Below are 14,981 nucleotides of genomic sequence, written 5' to 3' on the forward strand. Positions count from 1 at the left end.
GTTATTATTAGCTACTGTGCACAAGTGGGCTTATTCTCAGCTTTGGAAGAACAAACTAAGGCCAGCGAGCAAAAATGGAAGAATAGAAGATTTCAGTTCAATAGCTACTACCATCAGAGTTGCCCAATCATGAAATGATTGTTCAATGTAGTACTGTGTTCCACATTATCATATATATTAGTATTTCTAAAACAGGCTAAATAAGCCTCTAACAGGAAAGCCATAGAGTAAATCTTTATGAAGCAGAGACTTGGACATTTTAGGATCTTCTCTAAACACTAATATTCCCACTGGAAGATTTCACAGCTCTATAGTAAATGGTCTAAAAATGAGACACAGTCACTTGGAACTTAGGTACTTCATTGTTACTTTTTACTGACTTGTCATATGGAAGAAAGCACGGAGCTTACAGCCTAAATATCCAATACTAATAATTTTATAGCTGGGTAAGTTTCTGAGGTTTGCAAAGCATTTAACAGAAATGGGTGTTCACGGCCAGTGGCTAGTTATATCATTTAAAAATTTTTATGGCCCTACAAATGTATTTCTTACATAATGAATACTCAATTAATTGTAGTTATGTTTTCCTTAAACTTCAAATTAACTTTGTGAAGTACAGACTCCTGGATTTAGGTCTTATTTAAATCAATTTGGGACTTCCCTGGTGGTCCAGTGGCTAAGACTCCGCCCTCCCAATGCAGGGGACGTGTTTTCAACCCCTGGTCAGGGAACTAAATTCCACATGCCACAACTAAAGATCCTGCAGGCTGCAACAAAAACTCAGCGAAGCCAAACAGCTTTTTTTTAAATAAACAAATCTGAATTGCTAGATTTGCTACATTCAAAGCTAAAAGTCAAACAGACATTACCATACATAAAATAGATAGCCAATGGGGATTTGCTGTGTGACCCAGGGGACCTCAAGCCTGGTGCTCTGTAACAATCCAGAGGGGTGGGATGAGGACAGCGACGGGAGGGGACATATGGACACCCGTGGATGATTCCTGCTGATGTTTGGCAGAAACCAACAGGATACTGCAAAGCAAGTATGTTTCAATTAAAAATAAATAAACTTTTTAAAAGGGGAACCAGAAGCACACTCAGCACTGCACTGCACAAGCTACCACAAGGTTTCTCTCTCCTTAAGCAGGAATCACGAACCTGGGCGATCTCCTCGGTTTTCCTTAGTTTCTCCTCCCAGGTCACAGTCATCTCCTGGATTAGCTTCTCTGACTCTTCCAGTCGGTCTTTCAGCTCTGGAGATTTCATTGCCTACAAGCAAAATGTTTATTTCATGAAATGCCTGCACGATGTCCTGGGAAAAGGATATCGTCACTAAACCCAAGAGGACCAGAGGAACAACGTGCCTCCTCGGAGCTCTACAGCTCGCTGAGGCTCCTGACCCGCCTAAGACACAAGGGCTGTCACTGACCCGCAGCATCCAGACTGCGGGTCACAGACTCACCCGGTTACCCAGTGCGCTTGAAGGAAGACTTAACTTCTTCCTTTTCCTCTCACCTATTGCTACTTTGAGGTCTAACTACAATTAGGGAGATAGAGAGTTCAAACTATCAAGGACTTATTTTCTTAAATCCCAGTAGGTCTAGACTCAAGACACGTGATTCATCCTAGTCTTCACTGATGTCTTTGGGTATGTATTCAAGGATACACAGACTAAGTATGTACATGCTACAAGCTGGATGGCATTATTATACCAGGAAGACAGAAAATTTCAAAGAATCTTGATGAACCGTAAAATTATTCCTGTAAAAACAGAGTAAGATTCAACAGGCAAAAAATACAATCAAGAGAATTATTTTGACCATGTAATTTACTGATGGTCAATGAGAAAGAATAGGTTATGGTCCCAGGTCCAGGAAAGAATTCCACAGGCTGGGAAATCATAGGAACAAAAATGTTCATTAAAGTAGGGATCTTGAATCTGACATTTTATCCCACTTTTGATAAAAAGATAAGCATTTGAAACCATTGTATACAGGATGGATAAATAACAAGGTCCCTCTGTAGAACACAGGGAACTATATCCTATGACAAACCATAATAGAAGAGAGTATGGAAAAGAACATAAATAACTAAATCACTATACTGGACAGCAGAAATTAACACAACACTGTAAACACACTACACTTCAACAGATTTTAAAACTAAAAAAGATCTGTGATTAGAATTGTGTAGGCTTCAAATTCAGTAACAGAACTATATACTATAGCATCTTTTAATACAAAGGATAGTGACATAGAGCACTATTAAAAAGATGGCTACTTCTCTGCCCTAGAATATTTTTTCTTATGAACATAATTAACCCATAACATGAAAAAACTAGATTATTATACTGTGCAAGACCATAGTATTTCTGTTTGGACTTCAACCTGCAAACATATGATTCTACAAAACTCCATTTGATGCCTCTTCTAATCAGCCTATGCCCACTGGCCACCGTGTGCCGCCCTATATTAAATTGTATCTGTTTTTTCCAAGCGCCTCTCTCTCCCCCCTACTCTACCTCTTCTCTCTTGTCTGTCATCTGTTCAGTGCAAAGGAGTATTTTCTCAGTTACCTTGACTCTCTCCTTCTAGTCAATCCTTTAACACCTGTAAAAACTATCTAAATTTCAACCATGACAATTTATCTGTCTTCCTTTATTACTCATCTCATATTTCTCTTCCTATAGGAAATCCAAAAATTCTGAGTCGAATATTCATCATTTAGGCCCCAAGGGAAGGCAATTCAGGTTCTAGATTTACTAGATTTTCCTAGACTCATAGGCGTGGCTCAGCTAGGCCTTATACCTCTGCTTTGGTTAGCTGCTCACGGAGTTTTTCTACTTCTTCCCGGAGATCCCGGATAATCCGTGCGTTGGGATCCTCGTTCACCACGGCGTGGTTCACGATGTGCTTGGCACGATCCGCATACCGTAAGGTTGAGAGGGTTTCGTCATAGTTGTCAGCTGCGGGGCTCACAGTAGCCACCATGGCAGTCTTGCTGTTACCCCCAAGGCTGTCCTGGAGGAGAAGAGAAATTGAACAGCTTTTTCAAGTTGGAAGAAAGCATCATATGGGAACGCTGAAGTCAGAAATGGTGAGATAATGTCCCCAGGTCAAAAACAGATTTAAGGGCAAAGCCAGGACTTAAATACAGGTGACCTGACTCCCAGTCCCTTGCTTTTTCTTCTTTGGCAAGCTACTTTTCTGCAAAAAGGAGCTTTGGTTTTTGAGAAAGAACAGGGAAATATTAATACAAAGAAGCCCCCTTTTATTTCAGTTTGATAAAAATTCATTCTAAGTCAATTTGTCATCTTTTAACAGGCAACATGATACCACAGGTCAGCAGACTGCTCAGAATAAAAAAGGATGCTTCCTTAAATACCTGCAAAATCTCCCTGAGAAGAACTGAACAATTCTAATAGCATTTGATCAAAGAGTGATTGCCTACAGTCTATTCCATAACACCATGTATCTGGAATGTCTATGAAGCTTAAATGATGTCTCAGAAAGTGGTGCTATTACAAGCTATCGAGCTCCTTGTACCTTTTTTTTTAAAAAAACATAAGGAATAATTATGGTCTTATTAAACAAAAGATACATCTTATCTTTTGTACAAAAGTACTACATCTTATTCCCTCTGACAGCACTTCAAACACTACTAAAACAGGCTTCAAGTTCTGTACAACCACTTCTAGAATTCAGACAAGGGTGTTAAAAAATAAAAAGATATTCATCTCCATTATACAAAACTGCTAACTAAATAAATGAGTTTTAGAATGGGCTCCAACCAATTCAAAAACCAACTTTCCCTTGACAGCATTAAAAATAACTAGATATAACTTGGAATTACAAAATGAGACTTGGAAAGTCAGATCTACCCCACACCACTTTACCACACAAAGGCTACATGAACTCCAACTGCAGGAGGCGGCCTCCAAGATGACCCCCAGAGATCTTGCCTCCTGGAATTCACACCCGGGGTCTCCCTTTCCCCAAGTGTGGGCAGGAATTGCTGATCTGCCTCTGAGGAAGAGAACACAGAAGTGATGGCCTGCCATGTCTGAGACTAGGTTACAAAAGACTGGCTTCTCGGGACTTCTCTGATGGTCCTGTGATAAAGCATCCGCCTGCCAGTGCAGGGGACATGAGTTCGATCCCTGGTCCAGGAAGATCCCACATGCCATGGGGCAGCTAAGCCTGTGCCCCACAACGAGAGAAGCCGCCGCAACGAGGAGCCCGTGGACTGCAGAGCAGCCCTCGCTTGCCACAACTAGAGAAACCCTGCACACAGCAACGAAGACCCAGTGCAGTTAAAAATAAATTAAATAAAAAAATTTAAAACAAGAAAAGGCTGGCTTATTTTGTGCATGTTTTCTTTAACTCTGAAAGAAACCACTGCCATGAAGTGAAGCAGCCCCAGAAAGAGACCACGGAGGTGAGTTTGGGAACACATCTTCTGAAGCCTGTCCAAAAGCACTCAGGTGAACAGATCCAACCCCGGCAGCCTGGCAAGGACTGCAGCCACGGGAGACACCCCCGCCAGAACACTAGGGCGGCACCTGGAATCCTACCCAGAGGAACTGAGGTAACGGATGATGGCTGTTCTCAGCTGCTAAGTCTTGGGGGTATTACACAGCTATAGGTATACACCAGCCCTGGATGAGAGTTACCCAGAAGACTTGATTCAACACCCCCTTTCACCAGTGAAGTATCACTGAATTACAGACTCACAATATTACAGAGAACATTCAAATAGCCCATTTAAGAGGAATTCATTAGGTCATAAGAAAGCCAACCCTATCTTTGGGTAGCATCAATCAATATAAAATTCTTTTTTTTTGTTTTATTTTCTGGCCAAGCCGTGCGGCATGGAGGGTCTCAGTTTCCTGACCAGGGATCATATCTGTGCTCTGCACATTGGGAACATGAAGTCTTAACCACTAGACCACCAGGGAGGTCTCCCAAATTCTCACTTTTGAAGACAGAAATTTTTTCCAGTATCAACATATCTAAAATTTGTTTGAACAACCTGTGATTTACAAAACTCTGTGCGTAGATGATTTAGCCCTCAGCCTTGTGTGAATTAATTATTATCCCCATTTTACTGATGAAAAACCAGAGGTTTGTTGTGACAAAGGAGGTTAAACAACCTGCCTATACGCCTCTGTCCATGGGATTCTCCAGGGAAGGATACTGGAGTGGGTCACCATTCCCTTCTCCGGGGGAATCTTCCTGACCCAGGGATCGAACCCAGGTCTCCTGCATTTGTAGGCAGATTCTTTACTCTCTGAGTCACTGGGGAGACAGACCAAAAAATATATTTCTAGGACCAGTGTCAAAGAGGTTACTGTTTTCCTAACAGTTTTATGGTTTCAGGTCTTGTATTTAGATCTGTGATCAATTTTGAGTTTATTTTGTATATGATGTGAGAAAATGTTCTAATTTTATTTTTGACATGTAGCTGCGCAATTTTCCCAGCACCACTTCTTGAAGATACTGTCTTTTCCTCATTGTATGTTCTTGCCTTTCTTGTAGAAGAAAAGTCTATTTTTAAGAAGCTAAGTTGTAAAGCTTTCAGATAAGATAGGAGGACATATTCATGACCTCTGAATAAAGACTTCTTAAATAAGACAGAGGTATTAGAATAAAGGATAAAAATGACAAAAAAAAAAAACCAACGTGCCTATAGATCCAGAACGAGTAAACAGAAAATATTCCAACCTAGTTGTATTCTACCTTCCAAACCATTATGATTTCCATCCCCCTATAGCTACCCACAATAGCACAGGAACAAAACATCACTTGGCAACACAGAGAGAGTTCAGACCTGAAACCTTTCCAAATTGTTCTGTCCTAGTGCCAGAAACAAAATAATTCCCAACATACTGCTAACAGTTCAACATAATCACTAACAATATGTCCACTTATTCATCCATTACTAAGATTTTGGTTTTCCACAGGAAACATAGCTAAAATAATTATATTTTTGAAGAAAGTACTCTTCAAAGCATGAAAAGGAAGGAAATAAAAGTAATCTGGGCTTTAGGAAGCAAAGGCAGTGTCTAGAAAGTCTGGATGGAACTGTTCGCTTCACTCCACTTCTAGACACGACCACACATCGCCGGTGCCCAGCCTTGGCAATTTGCAGAAAAAAATGTCAAGAAGAATCCCATGCATGGTAATGCAGTTCAAATATTATATATCAAGATCACAGGAATTACATCTCTGGTTGGAATTCAGTCCACAAGCAGCACCACCTAAGGCTGCCCTTCTAAAGCACTGCATTCTCTCAGCCCACACCAATAGCAAATGCTACTGGGGAAAAGCAGATTCCTAACAATGACTACCACAGGAGAAAAGCATGTGTATTGTGCTTCAATTTGTGCTGAGGAAAGGAAACCTGGCAAACGACAAATATTTGATATTTTAAAAGAGCTTGTGCCTGAGGAACAATATGCTTATATTCAAAAATGGCCTCATGCCACCAGCAAACAGGAAACAGCAACAAAAGAACTGGCACTCATTCAAGAAGAAAGTAGAATGCCTCTTGTTTACTCTTTAATTGTTTAATTAGGCAAATCTGATGAGCTTTGTTTTGGCAATGACAAATTAAATGGACATAAGAAAGAAATTTGATTTTGGAAGTCGGAATTTTTTGAAGCTGAGAGAACTCTCTGAAGTCATCTAATCGAGTCTCTTCATTTCACAGATGAGAAATTGAGACCCAGGAAGATTTACAGGCTTACCAAAGGTCATAATGCTCATGCAGAGAAGAGCTGAAATTATTCATCCATTCAGCTCTTCATGGAGTTTACCATCTAGAGGGTGATGCTGGTGAGCAAATCCTATAGGCTACAAACTAAAGTAGGGATGAATACAATATGGTCCGGGAAGACAGAAAAAGAGCAGAAAGCACAGCCCTCAAAGGTTAGGAAAGACTCCCAGAGATGCATGAGACAAGTGCTCAGGCCTGGTGCACTGGGAAGACCCAGAGGAATCGGGTGGAGAGGGAGGTGGGGGGGGGATCGGGATGGGGAATACGTGTAAATCTATGGCTGATTCATATCAATGTATGACAAAACCCACTGAAATGTTGTGAAGTAATTAGCCTCCAACTAATAAAAAAATTAAAAAAAAAAAAAGGAAAGACTCCCAGAGAAAGTGACATTTGACACCTAAATATGAATAAGCATCACTGGGGTAAAGGGGATGGAGAGGAAAGTGTGAAGCAGGGTGGAAGAGAGGAGCAAGGATGTGCCTGGCAGAGTAAGAGCAAAGTCTTCATCACTCGGCTAGACTTGATCATGTCAAGAAGCAAAAGCTGAACAATGAGAAGTCGGGAGGAGCCGAGTAAACCACCAGTCTGTAAAGAATTTGGACTAACATAAGGCCCTCTGGAGAGTTACTGGAGAGATTTAAGTTTAAGAAGAGCATTGATTTAGAAAGACAGCAACCTCACTAAAGCACAGGATGGACTAGGAAAACTCAGGAAAGGAGTTTCAATCATCCAGGAGAGAGAAGAAACCCTTCATTATTCATTAGGGAAGTGGCAGTAAGAATGCAAAAACAGATGAATTGGAAGGACTTCCCCCTGGTGGTCCAGTGGTTAAGAATCTGCCTTGTAATACAGGGGACAGTGGTTCCATCCCTGGTCAGGGAACTAAGATCCCACATGTCTCTGAGCAGCTGAGACTGTGCACCACGTGCCACAGTGGGAGAGTCCGTGTGCCAGCAATGAGAGACCCTGCATGACACGACAATGATCCCACAGGCTGCAACCAAGACCCAGTGCAGCTGAGTAAGTAAATAATTTTAAGAATAAATAATCTTTCAAAAGTAGGTGAATTTGAAACATATTCATTATTGGAGCATTCATTATCAGAAGTTTTCTGATGTTAAAGAGACATATTTAGAAAGTTACAGAGATAAGCAAAGATCATCTTAATACAAAATGGTTCTCTACTGACCACTGACGGAATGAGTAAGCATTCAAACACACCTGTGAGAAAAGGCAATCGCATCCATCAACCCCCCTCAAGTCACCAAGAGTGATCAGTTTCTAAGATGCTGTAACACGGAGGGCAGGACATAATTATAATGCATATACAATGCAAAAAAATTAAAAAGTTGCAAATCTTATAAAGGATGAGCAATTTTATGAGTTCCATGAAAGTTACATTGGAGAATAGTAGAATTGTACCAAGTTAAACAAGGATGAAGGAGAGTTAGGCTAATTAAGAACTAAAGAAGGGAAAATCAACAGGGACATAGAAGGCACTTCAAAGGACAATGATATGTGTATCAGTGGATTCTAAGAGGCTATGGGGAAAATCATTCAAACCCTGATATATTTTTACATAAATGTCCTACTTATGCCCTTACTGAAAAAAAAATCATGTAGTTTTTTAGAAAAGATATGAAGGAAACTATGCATTTTTTCAGCCTAAGGATGAACATATAGAAAGGACAATTACAGGGCTTCCCCTGTGGCTCAGTGGTAAAGAATCTGCCTGCCAATGAAAGACACACAGGTTTGATCCTTGATCTGGGAAGATCCCACATGCTGTGGAGCAACCAAGCCCATGCGCCTATTGAACCTATGCTCTAGAGCCTAGGAGCTGCAACTGTTGAGCCCCAGGGCCTCAACTACTGAAGCCCGTGCACCAGAGAGCCCGGCTCTCTGCAGTGAGAAGCCTCTGCACCGCAACTAGAGAGTAGCCCTTGCTCACTACAACTTGAGAAAAGCCCATACAGCAACAAAAATAAACAAATAAAATTATACAGTAAAAAGTTATAATTATAGCCTAATTTTATCAAAGATAAAATGAGCTTCTTTTTTTAAAAAAATAAAAGAAGTGTTTAGTTTTGCTCAAGTTCAATTATATTCAACAGTTTCTATCACATTTGGTAAAAAAGTAAGCGCTTCTCTTTCTAACGGAAAGAAACCTTTGGTAAGAAGAGCATAGCTTGGGCAACAATGGATGGCAGCAAGGTCAGCCCTGGATTCCAGTCTTGGTTCTCTCACTTGCTGGTTCTGCATATGTTGCCGCATCTGTAAAACAGGAACACTATCACCTGCCTTCCAAGGAGGCATGGTACATGATTCTCCTGACCCAAACTCTCCTGACTTCCAGCCTATCTATGGGATGGACACTCAATAATTAACCTAGGCCATGTTAACTATGTCAAGTAACTTAACAGAAGATTTTTCTTATTGTTAGGTTAAATGGACTGAAGTAGCAACATCAGAACAATACAGCAATGAATATATTCTTTTAAATCACGCACATCCAGAAATTACCATGAATGTGCAGGAGATGTTTCTATCTAAAGTGTGAGGAAGAAGTATCTCATTGAGAATTTCTTCTGGAAATGAAACAAAGGAAATTCAAGATAAATTACTAACACAGGAAGACAATTATTTCCTCAGTAATTACGTGTTTTATATACTGTATGCTTTTAATTCAAGAGTTATTTACAAGCATTTTTTTTCTTTTTTAAAAAATTTATTTTTAATTGGAGGATACCTGCTTTACAATATTATGTTGGTTTCTGCCATACATCAATGCGAATCAGCCTACAAGTGGTTTCAAAATCAAATTTTGTTTATCCTTTTGTTTTTAATGTCCATTTTTATTTCATTTTGGCCAAAGGAAGTAAGCTACCTGATTTTCTACTGTGGCAAATTTCACTTAATCAGGCATGCTCAAATGGTGTTAAGAGTTTTAGAAAGAAAAGTTGAATACTAAGCAAGCCTTTGAGAGGATGTAGAAACTAGGAGGAAATCCTTCTTCCTTCATAAGCACAGTTCTCTAAACATGTCAAGAATAACTCAGAAGCTGTGTGCTTTACTATGCTGACTGCGCTTACCTCTTCTTTACATGCTCAACCACTAGTACACTAACAGGTATTCAATAAATTCCTGACCAAGAAAATCAAGAGAATAGGCCAACATAAAACTAAACAGGGCTTATAAAATTATTTTTCAATTTTAAAAACATTTTTTTAAAGAGCATTAGGTACAGGACTTCCTAGGTGGTCCAGACTCCAAGCTTCCAGTGCAAGGGGCATGGGTTCGATCTCAAGCTGGGAAACTAAATTTCCACATGCCATGTGGCACAGCGAAGAAAATTTAAAAATAAAAATGCTAAAAAGACTTCCTTGAAAATGGAAAAAAAAAAAAAAAAGAGCATTAAGGTAAAATATCTTTTTCCGGGTTGGCAACTTTATAAGGAGTTAAACTGTCACTAGATTTTTATATCCTCTACCTTCCAATCCAATACCCAATCCATCATGGTGACTCTATCAAAGACAAAAGGGAACCTTGAAGACTAGAAGAAACCTGGAAACAGTCTCTCTCTTCAAACTCCTATTACATGTCATTTCCATCTCTCCCATGAAATCACCAACTCGTGGTATAGTGTTCTGTGCACACATCTCTCCCTTACTAGACTCTGAGGGATTACAGGACAAGGAGTGTCCAGCATTTCCTTACATCCTCCTCATAGCACTTCATACAGTTTATTTCTTCCTCATTTCCATTCCTCTCATTCACGCTGCATCAGTTAACCAGTGAATGACTGTGTGCTCCACTCTCTACCCTTTAACAGCACCTTTAAGAAGCCAAAAGCAAACCAAAATGATCATGAGTAGTCTGGAAGTTAAACAGGAAAACAAGGTCCAAAAAGTACATCAGACACAAGGAGTCAGTAAGAAGGCTGGAGCGGTCCAGCCGAGCCCGGAAGGAGTGGAAACCCCTTCTTAGGACTCACTCGGCTGTGAGACCGGCACTCGCTCTTTATTCTGGTCCCCGAGTCTGAGAGGTGACAGTGCAATTGATTCCATGCGCCCCAAGCCCCCACTGCTTCCAGGTTCTGGTGAAATCAGGAAGAATCCCATGCTTAAACCATTAAAATTATAACCACCATGTAAGAGTCTAATGATTATAAATTTGAACACTGATGTAGGAAATTATAATTGGGAGAAATCAAGAGTCTACTCTTTATTATTCCTTTTTTAACCAACCACCAAGAGAATCCCAGAAAGGGGGTTAAAGACGACTTACTTTGAGCAGCCAAGTGAGAACTGAATCACGGTATGGAACAAATTTATTCTTGTTTTTGCCAGCACCCTGATCTGCTAGGGCTGAGATAACCAGACCAAGGGTTGTGAGGGACCTGCATGTGCAACAAACCATAATAATCGTAAAAACCTGAGTATATCAAATGTCACATTTAAGCACAAAGATTGAACACCAAGATGCCTTTGTGCCACCCTGAGACTTCTGTCAGCGTTCTGCTGCTTAGGTTAAGAACACACAAACTCTAATAGCTGATAGCCTTCTAATACTACTGTAAGCTATAAAATTGCTTAGCTCGAATTTTTTTTTTCATTTTTGTATAAAGAAAATGTAAGCTGTAAACCACTAGGGCAAAATAATGACACAAATACCATGTATCTTTAAGAAAGGAAGCCATCAAAAAAAAAAAAGAAAGAAAGGAAGCCATGAACACAATGCAATTAACTAAAACATAGTACAAGGCAAAAACATTCCTACATATATAAATACATAACAGCATGCAACTGGACGATGGTGTTCTGTGATCTCCAGCTGGTTACTGATGACTGTCTTGCTATGTGTCCTTCTGGGAGCCACAAAGATGGAACAGATTCCCGCCCACTAACAGGGGCTAGCAGTTCAGCTTAATTTAGCTTAAGGTAAGAAAATATGTAACCATATGTAGGACTTGATGCACCAAATATTATTTTGTAAAGTAAAATCTTGGTATAAATAAGGACCACAGTTTTCATAAAAGGAAAAGTCCAATGTGGTCAGCACACATGCTGTTGTTTATTCAGACACACCCTTGCCAAGGTTCTGATACTGTGATTATATTTGTCCTCTTCTACAGCTTAGACCAGTGGCTCGCACCTTGAGGGTGACTGCGTCTCCACAGGGAGCACCCGGCAATATGTGTAGATAACCGGGGTTGTCACAACCCGGGGTTGGGGACGGCGGGAACTGGCGCCCCCTAGTGAGCAGTGGTTGGGGCACGCTACCAGGCCCAGGACTGCTCCCTGGACAGGGTTCCCGGGCCCGAACCTCGGCAGGGCTGCCCTTGGAGAACCTTTGACTTGACCGAGGCTGTGCTCCTGGGCCCCACCAGACATCTCAACAAAACACAGAACAGGCTCGGCCCTTAAAAAATACTATGAAAAAAGTTCTATTTATTCTGTATAGCCTCACTCATTCTGGAATCCTATTCTTTAAAAACTACACCAGTTCCCTCTTGGGCTAAGTCACCGCAGCAGTGGGGTGGGCTTCCAGATAACGCACTTGTTGATGTTGCTGCCCTCTTTCAGCCGGTCACCTGCTGCTCCTGTTTTCGTTGCTCGCTCGCTGCCAGCTAAATCGACCAAGCTCAGCTTGCCCACCTTCTCTCCAGAAGTCTAGGGAGCAAATCAACAAACACTAAAAGTTAAAGAACACAGAAAGTGGTACATTTCTACCAAATGAGTTTACTGTCTGAATCCTTTTTAAAGCATATTTGTCATTTTAAAATTAATTTGGGCTGCTACAAAACAGTGTAAGAAAACTAAACAACCCAGTGGTAGATACATACAAAATCATACACAACTACTAATCCAGAGAGAAAATTATCTCCAAAAAAAAAAAAAAAAAAAAAGTGACTCCAAAATGGTACATTTTGAAGGGAACCTAACAAAACTTTCATAGATAAGTATATAAAAGCATTACAAGTATAAATTTTAATATATGAAACTGTGCTTAAAATTTCATATATACTTACTAATAATCCCGAGGGAAAATATTTGCATTTCTTATGATATTAAAAAAAAATTGTGACTTTATCCAACAGAAAGATCCCTCAAAAACCTAATGCATTCTAAAATGTTTTCATATTGTTCATACAATAATTCTCTTTTCCATAATTTCAGGTATTAAGTTTACATATTTTTCTGGTTAAGGTATTTATATATACTGGCATTTTCCTTTATCAAAAATATTCTATTATCATATCACAGACATAACCGATATTCTATACTTTAGCAGCAATATAAGAAATGTGAGAAGCCTCATTTCTGGATCACTTTTTAAAACTTCCTTTTAAAATATACATTTATATTTATTTCCATAAACAAACATGTTACTAACAAAAGGGAATTCAGCTTCCCAAATCAAAAGTGCTTTTGGTTTGAAAAAAAAAAAATGTCAGAATGTTTTTTGTTTTATGCTGAAAAGGAAATAGAAAACAAAGAACTTTTTGTCATTATACTAATCTTGCTGTGACGGTAAAAGAAGAAAACTATGCTCTCAGCAAACGAAAATCTTGCCAAAATATAGCACTTTGCCAGGGTGATCATTTTAGCTTCTGGTACTTGAAATTGATTCGCTGGAGGGTAATAATAAAATATGCAAAAATTCACATAAGAAGGAAGAGGGGGAAAAAAAATGTATGAGTCAATACAGAAGTTTTCAGTGTGGCAGAAGCATATCTATCTCTGGTTCTGTTAATCTTCAAAGGTTTCAAGACCAAATGCTCAAAAAATGATTCTATGAATCTAGAATCTTAGGGTGCAAGCTCTCCAGTACAACTTACTCCTTCTAACACTCAGCTTTTTAGCATAAGGTAATACTTCAAAGGAAACCTCACTAAATCAGCTAGGGTGTTATTAGCTTATATAATTTGCCATCAGAGTTTAAAGTTCAAAAAACGCTGGGGCACAACTGTAGGCCATCAGTTGGTATAACTTCCGTTCCAACTTCCTTCAGGTGAAGAGAGTAGAGAGCTAAAACCTACATTTATCAGACTCCCTGCGGCCAGTGTTCAGGATGTGATTTCGACTCTGTCAATCAGATATTCTTGCTTCAAATTTAAAAAGCAGAGACACAGCAGAGGTCATCCCCTGGCCCATTCTGGCTTTTTCTGCTGGCAAGCAGGAACATGGGTATATGATGGGTCACAGCTCTGGGATGTGCCTGTAACTCACAGGTCTGGGGGCGGCCGCAGAGATAGTACTTTCCTCACTAGAAGAGATCTGTGCTGTTCTGGAGATTATTTCTAGAGACTGAGTCCAGAAACCACTCCTCAGTAGGTCTATCAACACCTGTGTAATCATCCAATTCCCTCCACTCAATCCTTTCTGTTTACCTAGAACGGCTTCTATTTCTTGTCCTGAGTCCTAACTGATACACGTCTGGTTACAACTTTAAGTCATCTAACATGAGAGAGGAATAAGATAAACCATGATCCACTTTAGAAATTGGAAAAGAAAAAAAAAAAAAAAAGAAGTCATGCATCTGAATACCTACCCCAGACTTCACATCGTATAAAGTGTGTGTGAGGGTGATTTTGAACACCGCATGTGATCGGCTGCTCTCCTCATTCATGTTGGTTGCAGCAACTGTACGGGATTTGTTACCCTCAGACATTAAAGACTCGATATCCTACATGGAAACAAGTCATAGACACACATCTTATTATCTAATAAACATGAAAACTCTGCTATGCTACGAAACGCATTCCAAGTTTTACTGCTTAGTCGGCCACAACTGGAGTTTATATTCTGGTTTTCAATGAACATGAAGCCCCATAGAGTACAAGAACCAATACTATCTCTGAAAACACAAAGAAAATACATTATTTACTGTAGGTGTAGAATAAAGTGTCAGCTCTGACCAAGAATTAGGAAACAGTAGAAGCTGCATGTTGAAGTCCCACAAGACGGACAAACATGCCTTGCCTGTCCTCATCTCACCTAGAAATTAGAAAATCTTTAGCTTATCTAGTTATAGCAATAGAAGCTGTTAAATCAAATTAGACTGTATGAATAAACAGCAAACAAAAATAGCTTGTAACCCATCCCTGCAGGCACAGAACTGGATCACCACATTAGTGTATATCTTACCAGACCTGTTTTTAAAAATGAGAACGAGACTAATTTTCTGCATGGATT

General features: G+C 39.8%; 1 protein-coding gene across 2 annotated transcripts in view; it reads right to left on the bottom strand.

The window, feature by feature from the left end:
- The window catches only part of KIF13B (kinesin family member 13B), a 202,503-nt gene that overhangs the window by 105,500 nt on the left and 82,022 nt on the right, over positions 1–14,981 (bottom strand). For both annotated transcript variants that reach the window (XM_043487165.1, XM_043487164.1), the window contains exons 8-12: positions 14,338–14,472; positions 12,343–12,455; positions 11,071–11,182; positions 2,811–3,023; positions 1,162–1,272 (exon numbers count right to left, since the gene is read on the bottom strand). In XM_043487165.1, the coding sequence (XP_043343100.1) occupies positions 1,162–1,272; positions 2,811–3,023; positions 11,071–11,182; positions 12,343–12,455; positions 14,338–14,472 (684 nt within the window). The remainder of the gene's footprint in view (positions 1–1,161; positions 1,273–2,810; positions 3,024–11,070; positions 11,183–12,342; positions 12,456–14,337; positions 14,473–14,981) is intronic.

The sequence above is a fragment of the Cervus canadensis genome, chromosome 14 (assembly GCF_019320065.1).
Source record: "Cervus canadensis isolate Bull #8, Minnesota chromosome 14, ASM1932006v1, whole genome shotgun sequence".
NCBI classification, from domain to species: domain Eukaryota; kingdom Metazoa; phylum Chordata; class Mammalia; order Artiodactyla; family Cervidae; genus Cervus; species Cervus canadensis.